This window comes from Biomphalaria glabrata, chromosome 5 (genome assembly GCF_947242115.1).
Source record: "Biomphalaria glabrata chromosome 5, xgBioGlab47.1, whole genome shotgun sequence".
Classification (NCBI taxonomy): Eukaryota; Metazoa; Mollusca; class Gastropoda; family Planorbidae; genus Biomphalaria; species Biomphalaria glabrata.
This window is the reverse complement of record NC_074715.1, coordinates 26283241-26307524: the sequence shown is the minus strand read 5'-3', so window position 1 is coordinate 26307524 and position 24284 is coordinate 26283241. Positions and strand designations below refer to the sequence as shown.

The 24284-nt window shown below is 33.6% G+C and overlaps 3 protein-coding genes across 6 annotated transcripts in view; 1 reads left to right on the top strand and 2 right to left on the bottom strand.

Moving 5' to 3' along the window:
• LOC106061738 (uncharacterized) overlaps nt 1-17937 on the top strand; it is a 31438-nt gene extending 13501 nt beyond the window's left edge. For all 3 annotated transcript variants that reach the window (XM_056030184.1, XM_056030183.1, XM_056030185.1), the window contains exons 3-8: nt 5276-5393; nt 7893-8009; nt 8784-8855; nt 10838-11015; nt 14698-14859; nt 15872-17937. In XM_056030184.1, the coding sequence (XP_055886159.1) occupies nt 5276-5393; nt 7893-8009; nt 8784-8855; nt 10838-11015; nt 14698-14859; nt 15872-16000 (776 nt within the window). In that variant the 3' untranslated portion in view covers nt 16001-17937. The remainder of the gene's footprint in view (nt 1-5275; nt 5394-7892; nt 8010-8783; nt 8856-10837; nt 11016-14697; nt 14860-15871) is intronic.
• LOC106061757 (uncharacterized) overlaps nt 1-24284 on the bottom strand; it is an 88913-nt gene that overhangs the window by 25742 nt on the left and 38887 nt on the right. The gene's annotated exons all lie outside the window — the stretch shown is intronic.
• On the bottom strand, nt 3610-5105 carry LOC129926415 (PE-PGRS family protein PE_PGRS61-like). Of its 2 annotated transcripts, none has more exons than XM_056030181.1 (2): nt 3728-5105; nt 3610-3697 (listed from the first exon to the last, which is right to left on the bottom strand). In XM_056030181.1, the coding sequence occupies exons 1-2, from the start codon at nt 4815-4817 to the stop codon at nt 3657-3659; spliced, it is 1131 nt and encodes a 376-aa protein (XP_055886156.1). In that variant the 5' UTR covers nt 4818-5105; the 3' UTR covers nt 3610-3656. The 2 variants fall into 2 exon arrangements, with proteins under 2 accessions (XP_055886156.1, XP_055886157.1); XM_056030182.1 differs by having other exon boundaries at nt 3627-4393; nt 4433-5105.

Here is a 24284-nt window from a genome sequence, read left to right as displayed (position 1 = left end):
CTGGCTATAACAGTGTGATGGTGACTGTCAGACAAACTGTGAGAGTTGAGGTGCTGGCTATAACAGTGTGATGGTGACTGTCAGACAAACTGTGAGAGTTGAGGTGCTGGCTATAACAGTGTGATGGTGACTGTCAGACAAACTGTGAGAGTTGAGGTGCTGGCTATAACAGTGTGATGGTGACTGTCAGACAAACTGCGAGAGCTGAGGTGCTGGCTATAACAGTGTGATGGTGACTGTCAGACAAACTGTGAGAGTTGAGGTGCTGGCTATAACAGTGTGATGGTGACTGTCAGACAAACTGCGAGAGCTGAGGTGCTGGCTATAACAGTGTGATGGTGACTGTCAGACAAACTGTGAGAGTTGAGGTGCTGGCTATATTAGTGTGATGGTGCGTGTCAGACAAACTGCGAGTGTTGAGGTGCTGGCTATAACAGTGTGATGGTGTTTGAAGAATGGATTTCATCTGCTAGTACTTTAAGATTTACTATCCAAACAAAGTACTGCATTCTAAAAAAATGCACACAAAAAAAAAACAACTTGCAAAATTCTAAAACACACAATAATTACGTGCCAAGATGCTAGCAAAAGAATGCGATTCATTGCTTTCCTACTGAATGCATGTGTATGTCTTTGCGTGTAGGCAACATGGGATCTCTTTAATTGTTTCTTTGTTGTCATTTTTTTTGCTGTTTAAAACTTGGCCTAGAGCAGTGGTTCACAAACGTTTTTGGTCTCGCCTTGCCATGTTTTCTGTTTTTTGGTAGACCCCCTGCTTAAACTTGCAAATTTTTGCAAATTCATCATTTTTTTAAACAAAATTCTAACTGTAGTGAGTGAAAAAGTAATTTAAAACTACATATTGTGTTATAGAGTTCAATCTTTTTTAGTGATAAAATTTAAATTTAAACCAATTAAAATAACAATTAGTATGTTTTGCTGGAATCCCCAAACACACTGGAAATGTTTGTTTTTTGCAGGTTTATCATCCGTTGCTACGGATATTATGTTTCATATAGGAATTTGTTGTTCTGTAAAGTAGTCTTTCCAACATTAAATATTAATTAATTAATTTGCCTTAAGTGTCATTGTAAAAGGTTTCGCAAAGAGCAGTTTCTCGTGAAGCCTATTTCTTGATCTTTCACGTGTGGCTCAGAAATTGAATCTGCGGAACTGTTTTCATGAACAGGAGAAAGGGCAAAGGCGAGTAACTGGAGCATAAACCAGTAAGCTTGGAGCAGGAAATGCTCATTAGCCTTGGGGCTTGCTACCCACCTAGCAGAAGGAAAACGTAATTTAAAACTCTGCTGCCTTGCAGCTATACCTAAACAAGGTAAAGGTTTCATTGGTCAACCCCGAGGAAAAATAATGAGATGGCGACCATTAGGCAGTTTGTAGCACACAGCGCTACACCTTGTCAGCCCTGTGACGCCGCTTATCCCTAACTGTATATATGTCGTTTGCAAAGAATTACATAAGAAGCTTTTCATTTTATAACTCATGCCACAGATGTGCCCTTGAACTGTATTGTTGCTTAAAGAAATTCTTTTAATAATTCCAGATATAGGTTTGTGTAAAACTGCTTGTAATATTGATGTTTGACCTTTGCCTTTTTCCGTATTTTGCTATAGCCTAGGTAAAGAAATGTTGTAAGACGATCACAAATGATCATCCTCTCTATATGTTGTGGAAGAGAGATTTTGTGAGTCTCTTCTGAACTTTATCTTTGAGTGTTCGAAAGTTTTTCTAATCTTCTATTATGTCAGGGTGGCATTGCCTCTCAGATGATTCTCCAGCGTCATTGGTTTCATATTGTCATACAAAGGCACTTAGGTAAACGCTTGTTTGAAAAGGAAGGAATAAATCCCAATTTGAAATAATCAACGCTGTTCAGTCTAGATTACTTTTTTTTTTAAACATTAGTTACATGTAGACAAAATTAAGCTATTTAAATAAGTTTTGAAATTAAATGCAACAATTTTTCATTTGAATAGCAGCATAAATATTAAAGGATTAACTAAGGAACAAATCATATATTAGAATATGAAATAAATTACATTATTGAAATGTGAAAATTAAGTCAAGGCCTGCTTAAATTAAATCTATTATTGTAGACCCCCGTGGACATCTCATAGACCCCAATTTATTTTTTTACTTTCGTAGACCCCTTGGAAATCTTCATGGATCCCTGGGGTCTATATAGACCACTTTGCGAATCACTGGCCTAGAGGCACAACGTGTAAGTGGAAAGCACTCTATCACATCGTGCATATTTTATATTGATGAAGATTTTGAAACTAGTTTTAAGTTGTTTATTCTTAGAAGCGTGCTGTAAACGTGGTCTTTTGTTCAATTAAATTATGAACAGAGCTGCTAGAAGAAACAGAAAACAAAAATTAAGATAGGCGCTTACTTATTGATTTATTTAGTCGCTTCTTGTTTTAAGTAATGTCAGTGAGTTCACTTATTTTAAATTCTCTACTGTGTCATTTGTGAATTCAATGTAATTATTACATACTTATTCTCAATGAAGTGGAGATACTCATGAGTTTGGTGAAAGAAATTCTTTGAGGCAGGTTTCAATAGTTTCAGTACAAATATCAGAAGCTAGGAAGTACAAACTATAAAGTACAAACTAGGAAGTACAAACTTTGAAGAACAAACTAGGAAGTACAAACTAGGAAGTACAAACTAGGAAGTACAAACTATAAAGTACAAACTAGGAAGTACAAACTAGGAAGTACAAACTATAAAGTACAAACTAGGAAGTACAAACTATAAGGTACAAACTAGGAAGTACAAACTAGGAAGTACAAACTAGGAAGTACAAACTAGGAAGTACAAACTAGGAAGTACAAACTAGGAAGTACAAACTATAAAGTACAAACTAGGAAGTACAAACTAGGAAGTACAAACTAGGAAGTACAAACTATAAAGTACAAACTAGGAAGTACAAACTATAAAGTACAAACTATAAAGTACAAACTATAAAGTACAAACTAGGAAGTACAAACTATAAAGTACAAACTAGGAAGTACAAACTAGGAAGTACAAACTATAAAGTACAAACTAGGAAGTACAAACTATAAAGTACAAACTAGGAAGTACAAACTATAAAGTACAAACTAGGAAGTACAAACTAGGAAGTACAAACTATAAAGTACAAACTAGGAAGTACAAACTATAAAGTACAAACTAGGAAGTACAAACTATAAAGTACAAACTAGGAATTACAAACTAGGAAGTACAAACTATAAAGTACAAACTAGGAAGTACAAACTATAAAGTACAAACTAGGAAGTACAAACTATAAAGTACAAACTAGGGAGTACAAACTAGGAAGTACAAACTATGAAGTACAAACTAGGAAGTACAAACTATAAAGTACAAACTAGGAAGTACAAACTATAAAGTACAAACTAGGAAGTACAAACTAGAAAGTACAAACTATCCTTCTCCCCCTCCCTCCATACGAACTAGACGTGTGCGGGGAGAAAGTTTAGTGATTGTATTGTTTGGACTGGCTGACGTTATATTATTATTATTATTATTCCATTGTAAATATTCATAAGTATTCAGAGAACTGATTAGATATGGTTCAGTGTGAATCTGGCCTAATGAATGGGATGGAATGATCGTTTAATGATCTTCTATTCTTAAAGACAACCTGCACCCATTAAACCTGCACCCATTAAACCTGCACCCATTAAACCTGCACCCATTAAACCACTGTTACCTGCACCCATTAAACCACTGTTACCTGCACCCATTAAACCTGCACCCATTAAACCACTGTTACCTGCACCCATTAAACCTGCACCCATTAAACCACTGTTACCTGCACCCATTAAACCTGCAACCATTAAACCACTGTTACCTGCACCCATTAAACCACTGTTACATGCACCCATTAAACCATTGTTACCTGCACCCATTAAACCTGCACCCATTAAACCATTGTTACCTGCACCCATTAAACCATTGTTACCTGCACCCATTAAACCACTGTTACATGCACCCATTAAACCATTGTTACCTGCACCCATTAAACCTGCACCCATTAAACCACTGTTACCTGCACCCATTAAACCACTGTTACCTGCACCCATTAAACCACTGTTACCTGCACCCATTAAACTACTGTTACATGCACCCATTAAACCATTGTTACCTGCACCCATTAAACCACTGTTACATGCACCCATTAAACCATTGTTACCTGCACCCATTAAACCATTGTTACCTGCACCCATTAAACCTGCACCCATTAAACCACTGTTACATGCACCCATTAAACCATTGTTACCTGCACCCATTAAACCATTGTTACCTGCACCCATTAAACCTGCACCCATTAAACCACTGTTACATGCACCCATTAAACCATTGTTACCTGCACCCATTAAACCATTGTTACCTGCACCCATTAAACCTGCACCCATTAAACCACTGTTACATGCACCCATTAAACCACTGTTACATGCACCCATTAAACCATTGTTACCTGCACCCATTAAACCTGCACCCATTAAACCACTGTTACCTGCACCCATTAAACTACTGTTACTTGCACCCATTAAACCATTGTTACCTGCACCCATTAAACCATTGTTACCTGCACCCATTAAACCACTGTTACATGCACCCATTAAACCACTGTTACATGCACCCATTAAACCATTGTTACCTGCACCCATTAAACTACTGTTACATGCACCCATTAAACCATTGTTACCTGCACCCATTAAACCACTGTTACATGCACCCATTAAACCATTGTTACCTGCACCCATTAAACCACTGTTACCTGCACCCATTAAACCACTGTTACATCAGATCTGAACGAAGTGGTCGTCTCCTTTCCATTAGGACTAAAACAGAAAGATTTTAAAACTCCTTCATCCCACTTTCGGTCAGAGTGTTACAAGATCATCTGTCGTCATCGAGAATACATAGAAGTCTAATTTATTAAGCACTGGTTGTGAGTGTGTATGTGTTTCATGTGTGAATGTTGTTCGTATTTGCATCTATATTGTTATTGTACAGTAGTTACGCTGAAGTTGTCAATTGTAGTCAAACGGAATTTCCATTTGATTGAATCAATAATTTTTTTTATCTTATCGTATCTTATCTTATCTTAAGAAGTGTCTATAGACCCTCAGAAATTAGGAAGATCGTTGTCTCTGACAAAAAAGGGAAAGTACTCTCACATCATTGAATGTATTTTAGATACAATGGAGATATCATTCTAAATATATGTTCCTACTTAATTCAGCTTTCCTGACTAACTACACAAAAATGTTTGGTCATAACCAAATGCAAACACCCGCAGCGGACCCCAATAGTGCCCTCACCATTCGGACGTGGTGGCAAGCAGCAGCCATGATTGACTGGTAAGTTCATTAGGATACCTTTGAAATGTTGTGACGTGGAAAGTCTAAAGTTTAGTTTTGCTAGTTGAAATGGTGTGACGTGAAAAGTCTAAAGTTTAGTTTTGCTAGTTGAAATGGTGTGACGTGGAAAGTCTAAAGTTTAGTTTTGCTAGTTGAAATTTTATATAAGGAAATCAAAAGTAAACAAGAAAACATCAAAATCACGTTTCAAAAAAGCAAAGCTTACATACGAAGTGTAATTGTATCAATTTGTTTGGGTCAGTCATGTCATTAAATTTGTAATAGATCTAGAATCTAGACCAACAACAATAAATCTGCGGAATTAGAAAACTTTGTACAAAGCTTCTATCAACTTACTCTGCCTGCTGCTGTCTGGTAAAACATCTGTACACGTTCTTTCTCCCACACCAAAGTTTGTATCAAGATGAATTTGTGCTCAATTATTTCTTTTACATGACAACACGAAAATCAATTAAAAATAATCAATTGGCTAATTAACTATTGGTAATTAATTATTTAACTATTGGTAATTAATTATTTTGTTTGGTATCTCGAACAAGGGAATGAAATTGTACTTGACTGAAGGGGTGGTACAAGATAAATTAGTCCCCTTTTTAGGTGTCAAGATTTGTCTGATGAGTATAAATATTACACATAGACTGGTTACCAAAATGTAGCGTATATATGTGTTGTATATGTAATGCTGGTCACTAACATATAGAATGCTGCGTTCGTGTCTCTTGGAGCTACACTTAACACGTAACGAACGTAAGTAGTACAGATTGACTTGAGTCCAGCTTTAGCAGAGAAATAACGTTTATTCAATGAAAATAATATACTGCAACTTCAAGCATTCAGTTACAAATCACTGGTTAAATGAAAAATGGCATGTCATCCTTCATACTAGTTACATAAACATAATCCAAATGTTGCAACACAATGACATCCGCATCAAAGTGGATATATCAAATATCATAAGTCTTCTAGAATAGCTGTACATATCATTTCACTGCTAAATCACGTCCGCATCACAGCGGGTAATATTACAACTCCAATAATATGTGTCCGGCTCTAAGTACAGAAAGCAACTACTAAAACTATGTGTCCCAGAGACGTCTGCTTCTCACTTAAAGTGAATTGAGTCATTTTCACTTCCTCTTTCAATTTCGAGGCATCTCGCGCTTTTCACCTTCTTGACCCAAGGTGAACAAATAGGACAATGTCAAAACAAGACTGTGACAATAGATTGCCACTTGAAAGTCAGCTTGTAACAGACAAAAGATTAGACTGTACAATATTCTATTGAAAGTCAGCTTGTAACAGACAAAAGATTAGACTGTACAATATTCTATTGAAAGTCAGCTTGTAACAGACAAAAGATTAGACTGTACAATCTTCTATTGAAAGTCAGCTTGTAACAGACAAAAGATTAGACTGTACAATCTTCTATTGAAAGTCAGCTTGTAACAGACAAAAGATTAGACTGTACAATCTTCTATTTTCATAGGCTCCTCACTTAGCAGAGTGGTTAGTATGTCGGCTTGAGGAAGCTTGAGTCATGAGTTCGAATTCAGGACTTTCCCCTGCCTTTTGTATAAAATGCTTTTAAAAAGCAAATACGGTAAAAAAAAAAAATTACCCAGATATCTCTTTCTCCCCCCGCCCCCAATTCCATCTTTCATCTGGTCCAGAGAAGTGATAGGATCACAGCGCATTGAGAAAGCTAAAAGCAAGAGAGCCAAACAAAAACAATACATCAGGTTGAACCCGTCATCGGTTTTTAAAAGCATTTTTTACAAAAAAGGCTTGACGGAGGAATAACGTGTACAAACTTTTTACCCGACATTCAAGAGTTGACTCATGGTTGACTGACGCTAGTTTCCGTTGACAAATCTTGAACCTTATCTTATTATCTATAAAGGAATTGAAACGGAGTCGTATTTCAAGAGAGTTTGTTTGTTTACAACTTGTAGAGACTCTTGTCATATGCAGACATGCGTGATTTCTCAAATAAAAACAATTTTCATATCTATAGATTTTTAATGCTAAAACTGATATGAACAAATAGTATAATCAGATATCAAGAGGTACTATAAACTTATACCAGCAGGTAGGCCTACTATATACTGATATCAACAGGTACCATAGTCTGACATCCTCAGGTACTATATACTGATATCAACTGGTAATTTAAACTGACATCCACAGCTACTATACTCTGATATCAAGGGTATAATAAACTGACATCCATAGGTACTATACTCTGATATCAAGGGTATAATAAACTGACATCCATAGGTACTCTAGATACACAGGTAAGACCTGAATTCTAACTCATGATTTAAGCCGACATGCTGACCACTTTGCGAAGCGAGGAGCCTAAGAAAATAGAAGATTGTATAGTTATCTTTTGTCTGTTACAAACTGACATTAAAGCGGCGATCTATCAACAGGTACCATAAACTGATATCCACAGGTACTATAAATTGACATCCACAGGTACTATAACGGACCAAAGAGATATGACTGTAAGCAGGTCAAGCCGATGGGAAACTGGCATATTTGTCAAGACCCACCCTACACAGTCAGCCCTCCATGTCTGGTCTACTCATTCGGGTGAGTCTGGCAATAGAAATCTTAGTTTGGGTTACTCTCATTCTTTAACTACTAGTGTCATTTTTTTAAAATCCGATCTTAGTAAATACATGCAGTATTGTGTAGTTCTATTCCAGATTCTGAAAATGTTAACTCAACTCTTTATTTCTAAGGTGTGTTCTAGCGTATGTCTGTGTTTTTATGGTGACGGTGGGAAGATGTTAGCGATTGGTTGTGAATGATGCAAGATAGTTGGTATTGTCGTCATTTGGTTTTAGTTAGGTCAGTCGACTTCAGAACGTGAGACTGAAAGGTTGAGTTAGAGTAGTTAGGTCAGTCGACTTCAGAACGTGAGACTGAAAGGTTGAGTTAGAGGAGTGAGTTTGATTTTGTTAAAAAATATTATTACTAAAGTCTAATACATTTATTTTTTCTCATATTAACTTGATTTTGTCTATATTGTAATAAAAGTTATTTTTAGTATTGTTAACAAGGAAATTATTTAAGTTATTTGAAGTTTTATTAGTTAAAATATATGACGCCAACAGTGGTTTAGTTGTCTACCAGCAGTTGGGTGCTATAAGTCAACGACCATCCACAACAACTTGTCAGTTGCTCGCTGGTTCAAAAAATTATAGAACAATTTTTTAGAAATATTTTTTAACAACTACATTGGCATCTTTTGAATGTGTTTATACATATGATTTTATCTCATGAATGTGTTTATACATATGTTTTATCTCTATAATGTGTTCATACATATGATTTTTATCTCTGTAATATTTTAATCAACAGTATCAATTATGACTTTTCCTTTGACGATGCTATGGTTTCATTAGGATGTGAGGTCCATTCGTTTGATCCAAGGTACTTCCCTTATTCATTCCTTTCTTGCCATGTCCCATACCACTTCATACGTTTACAAAATGTCTAATTCAAGTCCTAGATCATCTCTCTCTTGGTTTCTACTGTTTATCGTTAACCAATAGGAATACTGCGCATCCAATGTAGCCTCTACTCCCATTTCTCATGTAGTTTTTGTTTCTGGAGCCATCAAAGCCTATGATGGGTGTGGGAATTCATTCTCAAGCAAATATTGAATTGATGAAATGTTTGTAGTCTACGCAATGTTTACTTTTATTGTTGATTTTAATTGAAAAAAAAAGAGTCTTTGCAATCACAATAATTTGCCAATGATGATCAATAAAGCGTTCTTAGTCTTAGGCTAAAACTGTTTGCTTTTTATATTATCCAAGTTAAACAATTTTATATGATGTCAGTTCATTTAATGAAAAGTGGCCTCATATATCATCTAGCTTATTCTTTTGGACTACGAGAACTTTAACTTGAGATTGGTAAAACGAAATTATCCCAAGAATCGTTAATGCTATATAGCTTTCTAATTGGTGTTCTTTTCTTATTTGTTGAATAAGTCGTTTATCTTTATCATGATGTTAAACTTGGTTACCAGACAAAATAGCACCGACAAAAAAAGCGCGAAATTTCCCGACAAAATAGCGAGATACAAAATGTTTTATATCAGAATGAGATATAAAACCAGTGATAAACTTTATTAAGTGAAAGCACTGGGCAGAAGTTTTGGTGAAGACCTTCTATCATCTTCAAGCTTAATAATAATCTCATTCTTAAGTTTAATATGCATATTTTGTTAAAAATGATCTCTTTTGAAATGTGGGGACCTTGTTTAAGGGTGAAGCCCTATGCGGCTATATAGTCTTGTGCTGTCGTAGATTGGGTCCTGCATATTGTGACATGTATATTGTGACATGTGCATTGTGGGATGTGTATTGTCATAATGCTTGCGCGTTTTCCAAGTGTATGTTTGTAAAATATATAGATAAGTATATTTAATGTATTTGGTTTTGGCCTATGATGACTTGTGTTCTTCTTGGTTTACATTGTTCTATTTTATAAGATCTAAAGTAATGACCGAAAACAGGAGACTAAATACTGGCGTTATGTTGTCATGGACGCCATTTCGTCATCGCTATTTTTCGGCGTTATGTTGTTGTCGTTATTTAGTCATATATGTCTCTCACTATTTTGTTGGCATTATTTAGTCATATATGTCTCTCACTATTTTGTTGGCGTTATTTAGTCATATATGTCTCTCACTATTTTGTTGGCATTATTTAGTCATATATGTCTCTCACTATTTTGTCGGGTCATGACCAAACATTAGTTCGGTTAAATCAGGGTCATAGTTCACAGTCACACCTAGCCATATACATTTTAGTGCTGTTAGTCCGGATACGTTTGACACCATAAGTAATTTAGTAGTTGTAGTTCAAATGTATTCGATTCTTTCAATAAATATAAAAAAAGATAAATATATTATTACATCGAACGATCGTATTCGGAGAAACAGTGCTCCTATGATACGTTGTATGTATTTTGTTTTATTGCTGATTTCCTACATTGTAAGTCAAAGTTTCTAGGGGTGGGTATAAAAGAGGATTACCACCGGATATGGCCAGCGAGCCGTTTATCGGGCATCACTGGTCTTCAACATTAAGATAAACTAGCGAGAGATTTATAACTCTGAACTGTGTCTTTACATATAAGAATATAACAAAATGCTTCTTTAAAGTTATAAGCCAAGAAAAATAAAGTGCTACATTTAACTTGATGTTTATACAAAACTTTATAACTAGAGAAAACCAAAGTATACATCCACACCAGACTCGCATGTAAATTAGGAATGAGTCTGGTGTGAAGGTATATTTTGGTTTTCTATAATTATAATGGTGTAATGCAAAAATTGTAAGACAAATTTCCTAATGGATAATAAAGATTATTATTATTATATTATGTTATTACACCACCAGCATGAACATGGAGACACATAAGAGGAAGAATGGAAACTTTTCCTATTTCTATAAGTGGGGTCTCAGCAATGTCAACGCCGATGCCTACGAGCCAAGAAAAGACGTCTATGTGAAAAACGTCCAATCTTGGAAAATGAGAACATTGAAGTCATTGATAAAAGAGTTAGGACATGAAGAGGTGACTTTTTTAAATATTAAATAATTTGTCCGTTTCAAACTTCTTGTTTATTGAAATAAATTGTCCATTTCAAACTTTTTTGTATTGAAATAAATTGTCCATTTCAAACTGTTTTTTTTTATTGAAATAAATTGTCCTTTTCAAAAAAAATTTTATTGAAATAAATTGTCCATTTCCAAATTTTCTGGAGAGCACATGATGATGGCGGAAAGGGTTAAGGGCAGTTTAAGCTTTAAGTAACGACATTTCTTATGTCACAGTTCCAGCATTCCCAGAGAACAATCCAATAAGATTTTCATTATAAACATGAACACCACGTGTGCTGTGTTTAAAAATATAATTTTTGAAGAATGAAAATGTTTATTAGAAGTTTTGAAAAGATTTTTAGAAATATTGATAAGATTTGTATAAGTTTTAGCTTTTGTGGCCTAGAGCTTAAGTACGCTTGGGCTTGACTGGGCTACCTATCAAAAGGGCTGGAGGTTCGACACCCGACTCGAGCAGAGTTATGTATTTTTTGAAATCCTAAAGACAGCACGGAAAACGTTCACCCAGATACTTCCCCCCCCCCCACCCTCCACACACAGGTTCACAAATGACATTGGACCATAGCGCTCTGAGCATGCTATAAGTTGGAAAGTTGTGCTAAATAAAAGCTTTTTTTTTTAAAGTATTGAAAAAATCCCCCCTCCTTCCGAGAAAGAATCCCGGTTAAGCGAATGTATAGATCTACTAGACTTTATAATATTCCAATGATATGTCTTTAGATCTAGATTTAGAAAACGATGTCCAAACTGTTACTAAACATTAATTTTCTGAACTTTTGCGAAAATACCCGAAGATAAATATTTTCTACTTTCTTTTATACTAGAGTTTTACCAGTGCAGCCAACGAGCTAGTAATTCTTTTCTCAGCGATATACATCAACAGTGAAATTTCTAGAAAAATCATTAGAGCCTTTTTCGATATCCGTGCCCACCCAGGTTTTTGAGCCTATCCAGGTTTTTAATTACTAGTTGAGTAGAGGTAGGCTATCGTCAAACAAAACAAAAAACTGTTTAAAAAAGACAATACATCTTTTATACAAGTTATAGGGCCATTAGTTTGCTCTTAATAACTAATGACTCGAACAAGAAAAACATCAAATAATTTTTTTTTTAACGACAATACCTTTGCAGCGCCTTCGCTCTACAACTTAAAATAAAATAAACTATTTTTTTAATTAATTATATTTTTTTAGTTCCAATTGGGTATATAACTCGTGATGTTGACACTGTCGGCTTCTTCATTGAATGTTTCTACCAATTAGGCCAGTGGCATTGTATCCATTATTTATTGGTACTTTTATTACACGTAGAGCTCATAACATCTAGCCTATAGATCTTATTCTAGATCTAGCATCTAGACGTAGTCTAAATCAGATTTACATAAAATATAGGCAAGGCTTAGATAATCTATAAATAAACTTAAAGTAACTTTAAATTCAATAAACAACCTTTTTAAAACATTAAATCTAGACTTAGAAGACGATGCGCTAAAATTTTCCTGAACACCTAACATCTATACTATAAAGTAGAATGTGAGGTGTATGTATGTTACTTATAGACATCAAAACCGCTAGACCAATCTTGATAAAACTTGGCAGGAATGTTTCTTGGGTACCAACTTAGACCTTAGTGTATGTATCGTAGCCCTGAAAATTACTTAAGACCCTAAAAAAAAAAAAGTTGTCCGACTCTATTAAAGCTATAGTATTTTATGGATCTAGGCCATGTCTACAATGTTGACATGAGAAAAGATCGAAAGGATTTAGACCTAGATCTAATTTTAAGAAATACACTTTGTGCATATAGTTTTTTACTTTGACACATGAAAATACAAAAGAAGATCCTTTGATTTCATTATATAATAAAATTAACCTTCAATTTTGTGTTTCAAAAGCATTTTTACATTAATTAGTTCCTTATATATCTAACTACAGATTTCCTGACGAACATTCTTTCATTAGACAATACCGTAATGAATCGCGTACTAAAAACTAATTCGTTTAATTGTTTACTTTATAATCCCATCCCTAGATCTAAAACTCTAATTCAACTCTAAGATGATAAAACTTCTGTTCGCACAGATAGTTTTTATACTTTAACACATGAACATACTAATTATAGTCCATTAACTTCATATATTGATCAAATAAACATTCAAATTTGGTTTTCTAAAGTATTATTTTTAAGAGACTACATTCGTTTACAAAAGCTGCGAAGCCGAGTTGAGATAGGCCTAGATCTATATTCATTCATGAATCGCGTACTAAAAATTATTTCGTTTAATTGTTCACTTTATAATTCCATTCATTTAACAAAGCTATCGCTCTTTTCGTTTTTAATAGATATGAATGTATCGACTTCGGGTAAACCATTTTCGCAAAACTAATTTTATTTTCGTAGGGAAAGAGAAATAACGTGAAAGGATCATTAGTTAAGTTTAACATACATCTAAATCCAATCCACTACATTAGTAAACACAAACTTAGACCCGCAGGCCGCGGGTAATGCCAGGCTAGTTAATTTATAAACTCTTGAATCAATAATGCCTAACATTCGGAAATTCCCGAACACGATAGTCTTTTCAAGAACGCGATAGTCCTTTCAAAACCAATGTTGGCCCTAAATCTAAGTTCTTTAAAGCCTAGTACTTAAGACAAATTTACATTTATTTATTTTTTTACTTTAAAAAAATTAAACGGTCCAACCAGAGTTTCTCCGTGCGGCCAACGAGCTAGTAATTCTTATACATCAACTGTTAAATTTCTAGGAAAATCGTTAGAGCCGTTTTTGAGATCAGCGTCCAACTTTTTGGTTCCAGCATCCGTGAAGTTCTGACTTTAATAAAGCAATTGTAAAAATAGGAAAATTGTATATCTCGCCCCCCCCCCCCCCGGTCCCATTCCCCCCTGCCCGATATTGATTGAGCGAATGTATTAATCTCCTTGACGTTATTCCAATCAATGATAGGTCTTTAGATCTAGACATAGAAGACGAACATTAATATACTAAACTCTTTTATAAATAAGGCCTATCTACGAAAATACTGTTCAAGATTTTCTAGTTCTCTAGCTAAATTGAAAGATATTACTTTTTATACATTGAAAAATCGTAACGGTCAAGCTAGAGTTTTCCCAGTGTGGCCAAATAGCTAGTAATTCTTTTCATAACAATATACTTTAACTGTCAATTTTCTAGGAAAATTTTCAGAGCCGTTTTCTAGATCCGTTTTCTAGATCCGTGTTCATCTAGGTTTTTGAGTTTTGAGCCCATAAAGTTTTAGGTTTTAGTTTCCGCGAAGACAGTATTGAATAGGAGAATGATAAACATTTTTGTCTCGTTTTAAAACAAATACTTATTGAATAGTGGATGGTTTTTCATGAAACAAAATTCTAGGTAGAAAAATATGTATATGTAAATTATATGGACCACTTGATATTGAAATAAAGTTTTGCTATCCAAATTCTAGTGAAAGGAGGAAATTGAAAGGGGGATTTTGCAAGCCTCTTATGCAGAAATTGGCCGTCAAATTAAAAATGATATTTTTATCTTATTTATATATTATTGCATCTGATTAAATATCTTATAGCCAATCATATTATGTAACATAGAAATATTATTTATGTTTTGTTTTCTAGAGGACTATAGATGTTCTGAAAATGGATATTGAAGGCTATGAATGGGGAGTTGTTGATAACTTGATAGAGACAGATGTTCTGAAACAAGTTCGACAATTTTTGATCGAGTACCATTTATTTCCTTCCTTTCCAGCTAAGGCTGAATACGTCTATCTGTATCAGGTAAATTTAGTAAACACTTCTATCTGTATCAGGTAATTTTAGTAAACACTTCTATCTGTATTAGGTAATTTAAGTGAGTACGTCTATTTGTATCAGGTAAATTTAGTAAACACTTCTATCTGTATCAGGTAAATTTAGTAAACACTTCTATCTGTATTAGGTAATTTAAGTGAATACGTCTATCTGTATCAGGTAAATTTAGTAAACACTTCTATCTGTATCAGGTAAATTTAGTAAACACTTCTATCTGTATTAGGTAATTTTAGTGAATACATCTATTTGTATTAGGTAATTTAAGTGAGTACGTCTATCTGCATCTGGTAATTTTAGTGAATACGTCTATCTGCATCTGGTAATTTTAGTGAATACGTCTATCTGCATCTGGTAATTTTAGTGAATACGTCTATCTGCATCTGGTAATTTTAGGGAATACGTCTATCTGTATCTGGTAATTTTAGTGAATATATCTATCGGTATCAGGTAGCCTAATTTTAGTAAATATATCTATCTGTATCAGGTAATTTTAGTGAATACGTCTATCTGTATCAGGTGATTTAAGTGAATTATTCTGTTTTGATCAAATATTTTGAATTTCTTAAAGGGCCAGCACAAAAAGTTTCTCATGTTTAAGGACCACCCTATCTAGTTAGAATATGTAAGAGTCATCCCGTGGGAAAATAATGTAATACTTATACCTAATGTACAGTATTTTGTTCTTTTATACTGTCCAACCTGTAACCGCAGCTCAGTATCAAGGGTGGGCCTCGTCACACAAGAAGTTGCAAAGGGAATATATCAAACACTTAAAATGCCACAGAGGGCTTTTGGAAATAGAGCATTGAACAGTACATTGTTAAAAACAAGAAGTTACATTGTGTTAATATGTTGGGTATTTTTATCTGGCTAGATTTTTTTTTCATTCTTCCAGATTATTTAAATATGTATAGAAAAACATAACTTTTTTAAAATGTACAAATTTATCATTTTAATATATTTTCTCAATTTTTTTCAGACTATTTCAAGAGTTAGAGAAATGGGGTTTAGAGAATTTCATTATGGTGATGAACCAAGAAATATTAACGAGGCCAACTTTAACAATCAACGTGTTGTGGACTACGTCAGCTTCTTTTTTCATCATTAAGATCACGTAAGACCTTCAGCACTATGTATATACAGAGGACAAAGAGAGAGAGAGAGTGAAGGGTATTCATATAAAACAAAAAGATTTACCAGACCATCTCATCTCACAATTTTCCATTGTACGACTGGTGAAGGTAGAATGCATCTCTTTAAAAATTTGAAGAAATACCGACAAACTAATGACTAAAGCTATGTACCGTGTAGGAGGATGTCATCTCTGTGTGGTACTACTCAATCTATGGTAGACATGGAGTTCTGAGACTTAACTGTCAACTTGTAGAACAGTGTTTCCCTAACTGTTTTCCACAGAACCCTAGAGTTTCGCGAGTCTGATAAGGTGTTCCGAAAACTGCAGGAATAATTAATTTTGAGGCCACGACGTGAATTTATCTCTATAAAAAAAAAATAAGCCAGGTGTTCCTCTAACTACTCAGACTGTGCGAAGTGTTCCATTAAAAAAAATGTTTGGGAAGCACTGTTGTAGAGGATTTATTTATTAACAAGAATTGGTTCTTGTCTATTTGTGTCATAGTTGTCTAAAGTTATGGTGTGTCTGTGATACCCTCTAATATAGGATCTCCATTGGATTGTGTCAAATCTAAAAGCTCAAAACCACTGTAGTTCTAGAGGCACTACAGATATTTATTGTTTTTATTTTACTTGTTCATTGTTCATTGTATTACCTGTTGCAAGTGATGAGATTAACGACATAAATTTCGTTAGTTATTACAAATTAACAACCAAATAAAGAAAAAACAATGCTAAATAACCCCTCCCCCGAAAAATATGTTTAAAGTTGTTTGTTTTTTTAATACGTGTAGGTTAAGGCATATGAACTCATTTGAAAAGTCCTATCCACAAAAAAAAATGAAACCTTCCATCCGCAAAAAAATAAAAATAATTTAACAATTAGATATTCCAAAGGGTTGATCATATATATTTTTTTCTACTTTTCTCATTCTATTATTTGACATCTGGTAAACAGTAAAACTATTTGTTTTCCAGAATATTCAAACATTCCCAATGTTTTCGTCAATCTTTATGCTTAAATAAAAAACCACATCTTTTTAGAGGCCCTTGAAAAGAGAAATAGCCGCTATTAGTTTTGTGTGGTCTGTCGGTCCGTCTGTCAGATCTCAAAAACTACAAAAGATATTGAGAATCCAATATCATGATATTTTAGTGTTTGTTTTTTAAGTTATGTAACGGCTTTTTTTTTTTCTTTTCTGAAACCGAAAACTTTAATTTTTAAAATTTAATACGCAACCATTTTTTTTCATCAAAATACACCAATTTACAACTATTCACTATTAATAATAAAAACAACAACACAGGAGACTATATAAGGGAGATGATTTTTCTGTATATTTTTAAAACATATGCAAACGGCTTGTTTTTTATTTTTTTATTTTTTTCTAAAAAAAATATTTGTATCACTCAGTTAAATGTTTTCTGATTAAAAAAATGTATACTTTGCACCATACCTACATAACAATATGTGATATGGGATAATAATAACATGTATTTATCTCTGTACTCATGAACATCATGTTGTCAGTCCGCATCACAATAGTACCCCGTATGGTCAGCACTGTCAATACGTACATTTTTTTTTGTATGGGTGAAGATTGGGTTGGGGTCATTCATAGTTTGTGCTTCTGATATTCATGCTAAAAATATTGAAACTTGCCTTATTACCTCACTGAGTAGACCTAAACCATTTTGGGAGCCGATTCTGAGTTTGTGTTGACACACAAACTCTCTTTGTTATCTTGTTTTTACTGTAATTTTGAATAACAATGCCTTTTCGTAGCTGTAGGCCTATATTACATATTTTTTATGATGTCGTTTATTTAAAGATTTTTCTTTTACGTTGTCACATGTGTAACTATGAACGCACATCGCCTGGTCATAAAATGTGTTAAAATACCAAATACTCATCGATCTTTTTGTTTTGTTTTTAATTTAAAACTTAAACTTAATTATGCTTTGAGCTCATAAATGGCTCTAATAAAGTAATGGACCATTGGGAGAAAAAAAAATTATTCAATTTTCAAAGTAATTAAAAGTAAATGTATCCCTTTCAGACCTTGCGTTTAAATAGCAGGAGTGAGCGGTTCTTTCCCTTAGATAAGCTTTGTTTTTAAAAAGTAATCTTTAATCTTTTTCTATTGCTTGTTATGTTGTACTAGCCGGATATGACCTTCGGCCTGCGGGCCTTAGTTTTGGTATCACTGATCTCTTTGGTGAAATGGCGAACGTTCCCTTCATTAGCGGCCCCCGTAAGGGGAAAAAGCCGCTATTAGGTTTGTGCAAAATGTCCGTCTGTCCGTCTGTCTGTCTGTCCGTCTGTCACACTCAGATCTCGAAAACTAGAAGAGATATGAAAAATATTATTTCATCATTAAATGCGGCTTGAAAAGTTTAGGTGCTACGGCTACTTTTGGTTTTCTAAAAGCAAACCGTTTAATTTATAAAATTAATTATGCAAGCGATTTTTTCACAAAAATACACCGATTCTAAAACAATTAGGTAAATGTAAGGGAGGCAATGTTACAATAAGCTAACAAAGATGGACTATTTTTGTTTATTTTTAGTATCACTAAGTCAAATATATTTATAAAATGTACAAGAAATGTTTACAACAAATATAAATAATAGTTAAAGGTGTTTTTTCTGGTCAACTAGCTGCTAAAATTAAAAGAAAACATTTCTGTTTGTTTATAAAGGCTAATAATGCATTTTGTATGTAAATATCACGCACATTTTTTAAAATGGTATTTTTATGCAGCGACTTTCGTGCAGTAGCGTAACGTCGTAAGATGTCACCGTGCTAAACTAATTCCTTAAACTTTTTTAAAAAATCAGATTTTATTTATTTTTTGTTTAGTGCCCCCATCCAAATAAAAGAATATTATTTTTGTGCGTTTTGTCTGTTGGTCAGTCTGTCCGTCACGATTAGATTAACAAATAACACTAGAGGCTATTGTAAATCTGATTTAACCTTTAATTTTTCATTCAGAAATATTGCAATAGTTTTAAGTATCTATACTAGATTGTTCCGGATGTTTTGTGAAAAACAAATCAATGCCAATGAATATTTGTTTGCTCTTCTAACTTATATTAGATTTATTTCCATGCTTAAACGTTGCAAGAAACACATGATCTTTAATATATTGTTCCGGTTTTTTAATGTAAATAGCATATAAATGCTAAATAAAAATATCTATACTGATTTATATTTCATTAACTATAAAGTTGTTCCGGATATTGTTTTATAAAAAATAAATTATGTCAAATGATTGTTTGAAATCGCATTATTGACTAATATTACACTTATATTCTTTAACACTACGTCACTATAGTTTATTTATCAATATCAATGGTTCCGAATTTTTAATTTAAAACAACTTTATGTCAAATAATTTTTTTTTTCAAAAATATCGACAATAGGTTATTCAGGATTTTAAAATAAGAAAGTAATTAACTAGAAACGACTATTGAAAATCAATTTTTAGACTTATTTTACAGTTAATTTTCTTGTCGAAACATAGAAAAAGTTGTTTAATCGGTAAATAATGTTCCGGATTTTGTTTCGAAAAAGAAATCGACCTACATTACCTTAATTTTCTTACAAATCGTCGCCAAAAATGATCCGAATTTTATATGAAAAATCTAATAACGCTAATAAATGTTTGAAATCCCTCTTCTAATAAATAAAACAAATAATTTTCTCATTTACGAAAATTGGTTGTTCCGGATTTTTTATGAAAAATAGTTTAACATTTAACGTTCTAGCTAAAAAGTTAGAAAATCTAATTATTGTTAATATTATGCTCCGATTTTTAAGGAAAACAACTTCCTAACACAAAAGTATGGTTTGAAAAAATCTCCATAAGGCTATGGTACATGTAATTTTCATAACAGACCATCCCACAAATTTAATTAACGGCATTTGATTAATCTGGAATTCTTATTTTCTCTCACTATAAATATATAAACATCCGAGCAATCTATTATAGAAACTTAAAACTAATGCGATGTTTCGGAAGGGAAATTAAATTTTAATCAGATTTTCAATAGCTTTTAGTCTTTTTTTTTCTCGCTATTAACATAACGGACAGACAGACTGACAGACAAAACAAAAAAAAAGCGTCTTTAATCCGTTTATATATATATATATATATATATATATATATATATACATATATATATATATATATATATATATATATATATATATATATATATATATATATTAAGTCTAACTAGCCCATCAAATGAAATGCTAAAAGAACAAACTCGGTGCACCAATATCTATGATCCCTCGAGAAGCTGCTCGTAAAGATGACATTTTTTAGTCTAACTAGGACGTGTGACGTAATGGAATTTTTTTCCTTTGACGTCATATGGAGTTAATTCTTTAAATGAAATGCTAAAAGATCTCACTCGGTGCACCAATGTCTATGAACACTCGACAAGCTGCTCGTATAGATGACATTTTCTTAGTTTAACTAGGACGTGTGACGTAATGGAATTTTTTTCCTTTGACGTCATATGGAGTTAATTCTTTAAATGAAATGCTAAAAGAAATCACTCGGTGCACCAATGTCTATGAACCCTCAACAAGCTGCTCGTATAGATGATATTTTTTAACTAGGCCGTGTGACGTGTTGGATTTTTTTCCTTTGACGTTATATGGAATAAATTCTTTAAATGAAATGCTAAAACAACTCGGTATAGTAATGTTTATTAAACCTCGTAATGTTACTTGCATTTTAAAAAGACATAATAGCTAGATTTAGATCTAATCTAGATTTTTTACACTAGATCTAGATTTTTTTTTACACCAGAGCTAGATTTTTTACACTAGATCTAGATTTTTTTCTTACACTAGAGCTAGATTTTTAAAACTAGATTTAGATTTTAAGTTCTAATTAAAATCATCATAGAATCTAGATTTAGAATTTATTGGTCTAGTTTGGAATGTTTGTTGTTTTACATGTTTCGGATGTTCCTTCAGAGTTGTAGTCCAAACCTCCCGTAGGACGACGGGGGATGGGAGCGGGCAGGGTTTGAACCTGGGACCATCGATGAATCCAAACGACAGTCCAGCGCGCAAACCGCACTACCAGACAGCCATGATTTAGACTAGATCAAGATCTATAATTTTAATTTCTAGGCTTAAAGAGTAGATTTTTATTTCTAAAGTCTAGATTGTCAATATGTCAATATTGCAATGTTATAAAATACTAAAACTAATCTACTATTTTAATATTTCATATTGCAATTAGTCTATTAATTGATTATCTAGTGTTTTTTATATAAATCTTATCTAAATTACATCTACATTATCCCAAATATATATTTTAGATCTAGATCTAGTAGATATAGAATTATAGATATTGAGAGTGCTAAATTAGTAGTTTAATTTAGGTAGATTTACATCCTTATTCTAGTTCCATTTAGGCCTAAATGAAAATGCTCAATACCAAAAGATTATCTAAAATCGCTCTTCTGACATATTGTACATATCCGGTAGTTGTCATTCCGTAATGTGTAGGTATATTATCAATAGTAGGCTATTAGTTTGTAACCAGTTTGTCATTAGATTAAGAGCATTGCCTGGTCGTGCGGTTAGCGCGCAGGACTGATTATCTCTACGGTCTCGGTTTCATACCCTGCTCGATGCCATCCTCAGTCGACCAGGGATCCGTCTCCCACGGGGGCCGCCTCTGAGTTTGTGTGGCAACACAAACTCTCTTTGTAATCTTGTTTTGTTTTTCATTTTGTCTCCAAAATAAAAGTAGAGTGTGGAAATGGGTTTAGCCGACATATTCATATAAACTACCGTGAAAACGGGTTTACTCCATTTGTTTATAAGCTTCGTTCTTTAATAGATATAAATATATTTTTTTACAATTTTATGCCAAATTTTATCAAGATTAGTCAAACGGTTTTGATTTCTATGCGAGACATATATACACAGATACATACACGCACCTAACATTCAATTATATATATATTATATTTGAAAGCATCCTTATAAAAAGAGACAAAAAAAAGTACTATGGCCCACTACCAGTTATTTCCCATGTGATAAAAAACAAGATTACAAAGAGAGTTTGTGTTATCACACACACTCAGAGGCGCCTCCGTCAGAGTCGGATCCCTGTCGGATCCGCCTATTCGCAAGGAATAGTCAAGACGTGATTTAATTTTGATGGTCAAAAGTAATAATGTTTCAAAGATTTATTTGCCGTTGTAAAAAAAAATGTTTTATTTATGTTTGACATGTTTCGGATATTCTTCTAAGTTGAAAGTAATTAACTTCTCGCTGGACGATGGAGGATGGCAGCGAGCAGTGTATGAACCCTGCCTGGTTGTGATGTTTGTCTACTAGACTGTCGTTCGGATTTATGGATGGTCCCTAGTTCAAACCTTGCCCGTTCCCATCCCCCGTTGTCCTGCGGGAGATTTGGACTAGGAAGTAAACTATCTTTAACTCTGAAGGAACATCCGAAACATGTAAAACAAACAAACAAACATCCCGGGACCGTCGAGATAATCAGTTCAGAACGCTAACCGCACGACCAGGCATTGCTCTTAACTTCAAAACAAACTGGTTACAAACTAATAGCCTGACGATTTTAGATAATCGTTCAGCATTGATTTGTAGGAATGTAGATCTATATAAACTAAACTTCTGATGTAGCACTCTTAAGATATATACAGGCGGCAGACTTTAGGGGGCGGCCAAATTTATTCCAAGGCTACTTTAAAAAAAAAATTAGTTAAATAAACAATGTTCTTAAATATTTTATATCAATTCTAATTATTCCATTTTCCTTTGAAAATGTAAACGATATTCGTACATGAGAAATTATTTTGGAAATGGAACCAAAAAATAGAGCAGTGTACGAGTGAATCCCACGGGTTTTTCCATAGGCACCTACTCATTTCTGGCCCTGAATTTTCGCGGTTGTTGTAATATTTGTTTGAGTCGAATAGCCCGCACTATAAGTAGATCTATTACCGGTAATTAAAAAGTCAAAAAAGGGGTGTTATGGAGTGTGAGTGTTTCCTAGGCGTCGGAAAGAGCAGGTTAAGCGATTGATTGGTGGTTATGCAGTGACGATGATAAAACTAGCGTGCCTAGTGCAAATGTGAGACGATCTTAAGACATGAAAGAGTAAAGACTTTTTTTTGTGAGGTAGATTTTGTTTAATTATCAGTTTATTTTATTACTATTAGATCTATATTTCATTTCAAGTAAAATCTTGAATAATAACAGTTCTATTGAGTTTTTGTTCACAAAGAAGTTTGTTCAAGTTTTCTAAAGTTTAGTTATTAAACAATATAAAAAGCCAACATCGGTTCAGTTGTACTAGCTGTCTTGAGCTACAAGCCAACAACCAACCAACAACGGTTCAGTTGTACTAGCTGTCTTGAGCTACAAGCCAACAACCAACCAACAACGGGAAAGGGGGGCGGCGAAAAAAAAGTTCCGACCCCTCGCCGACTTGAGTGGAAACCTGCCGTATCTTCAGTTCTACCTTCAGGAGGAACGTTTTACAAGGCTTACAAATTGTGTAAACAAGACGTTAATTTGGTTTCTATCATTTCTAGACACAGTGCTAAATTAAAGAAGGCTAAATGAAAAATAAAACCTAAAAGTTGTGACTAAGTTTCTTTTTTTTTACTTCATTCTAAAAAAAAAAAAAAAATATCCCTGACCTCCCTATTGTTACAGCTTCTAAAAGGGGCTCGAACGAAAATGTTGTTATCTAGGGAGTCGCCACCCGGAAATGCGAGAAACACTGCCTTACTATGTTTTATTTCAAGTCATTGTATAAGTGAATTGTAATTTGGATTACTTACTCTGTATTAAACTCATGAGAAATATTCAGGGCTGAGTTGCTTCATTTGTTGGATAAATTTGTAGGCAACTCTGAATCCGTGTATGTCAGATGATTGTGGAATGTGGATACAATGCACATCTCTCCAAAATACAATCGTGATAATTATTATGAAAGTTTACGAACGTTGAAAAGTTCTGATGGCTTTTGTATTTCAAGATTTTATTTATTATTATACTTTAACAAACACGTGAACCTACCCACGCCCAGACCATGTAACACTGTGAGCAGTCAAAGTTATCTAGAAATTGTATATAGATCATGATCATTTACGCTGTTCATTATAATATAGCCGCCGCAGCTCATCAATTATAATCGTCGCAAATACAGGAGGATAAGCGAGTAGTCATATAATGAGATTAGTTT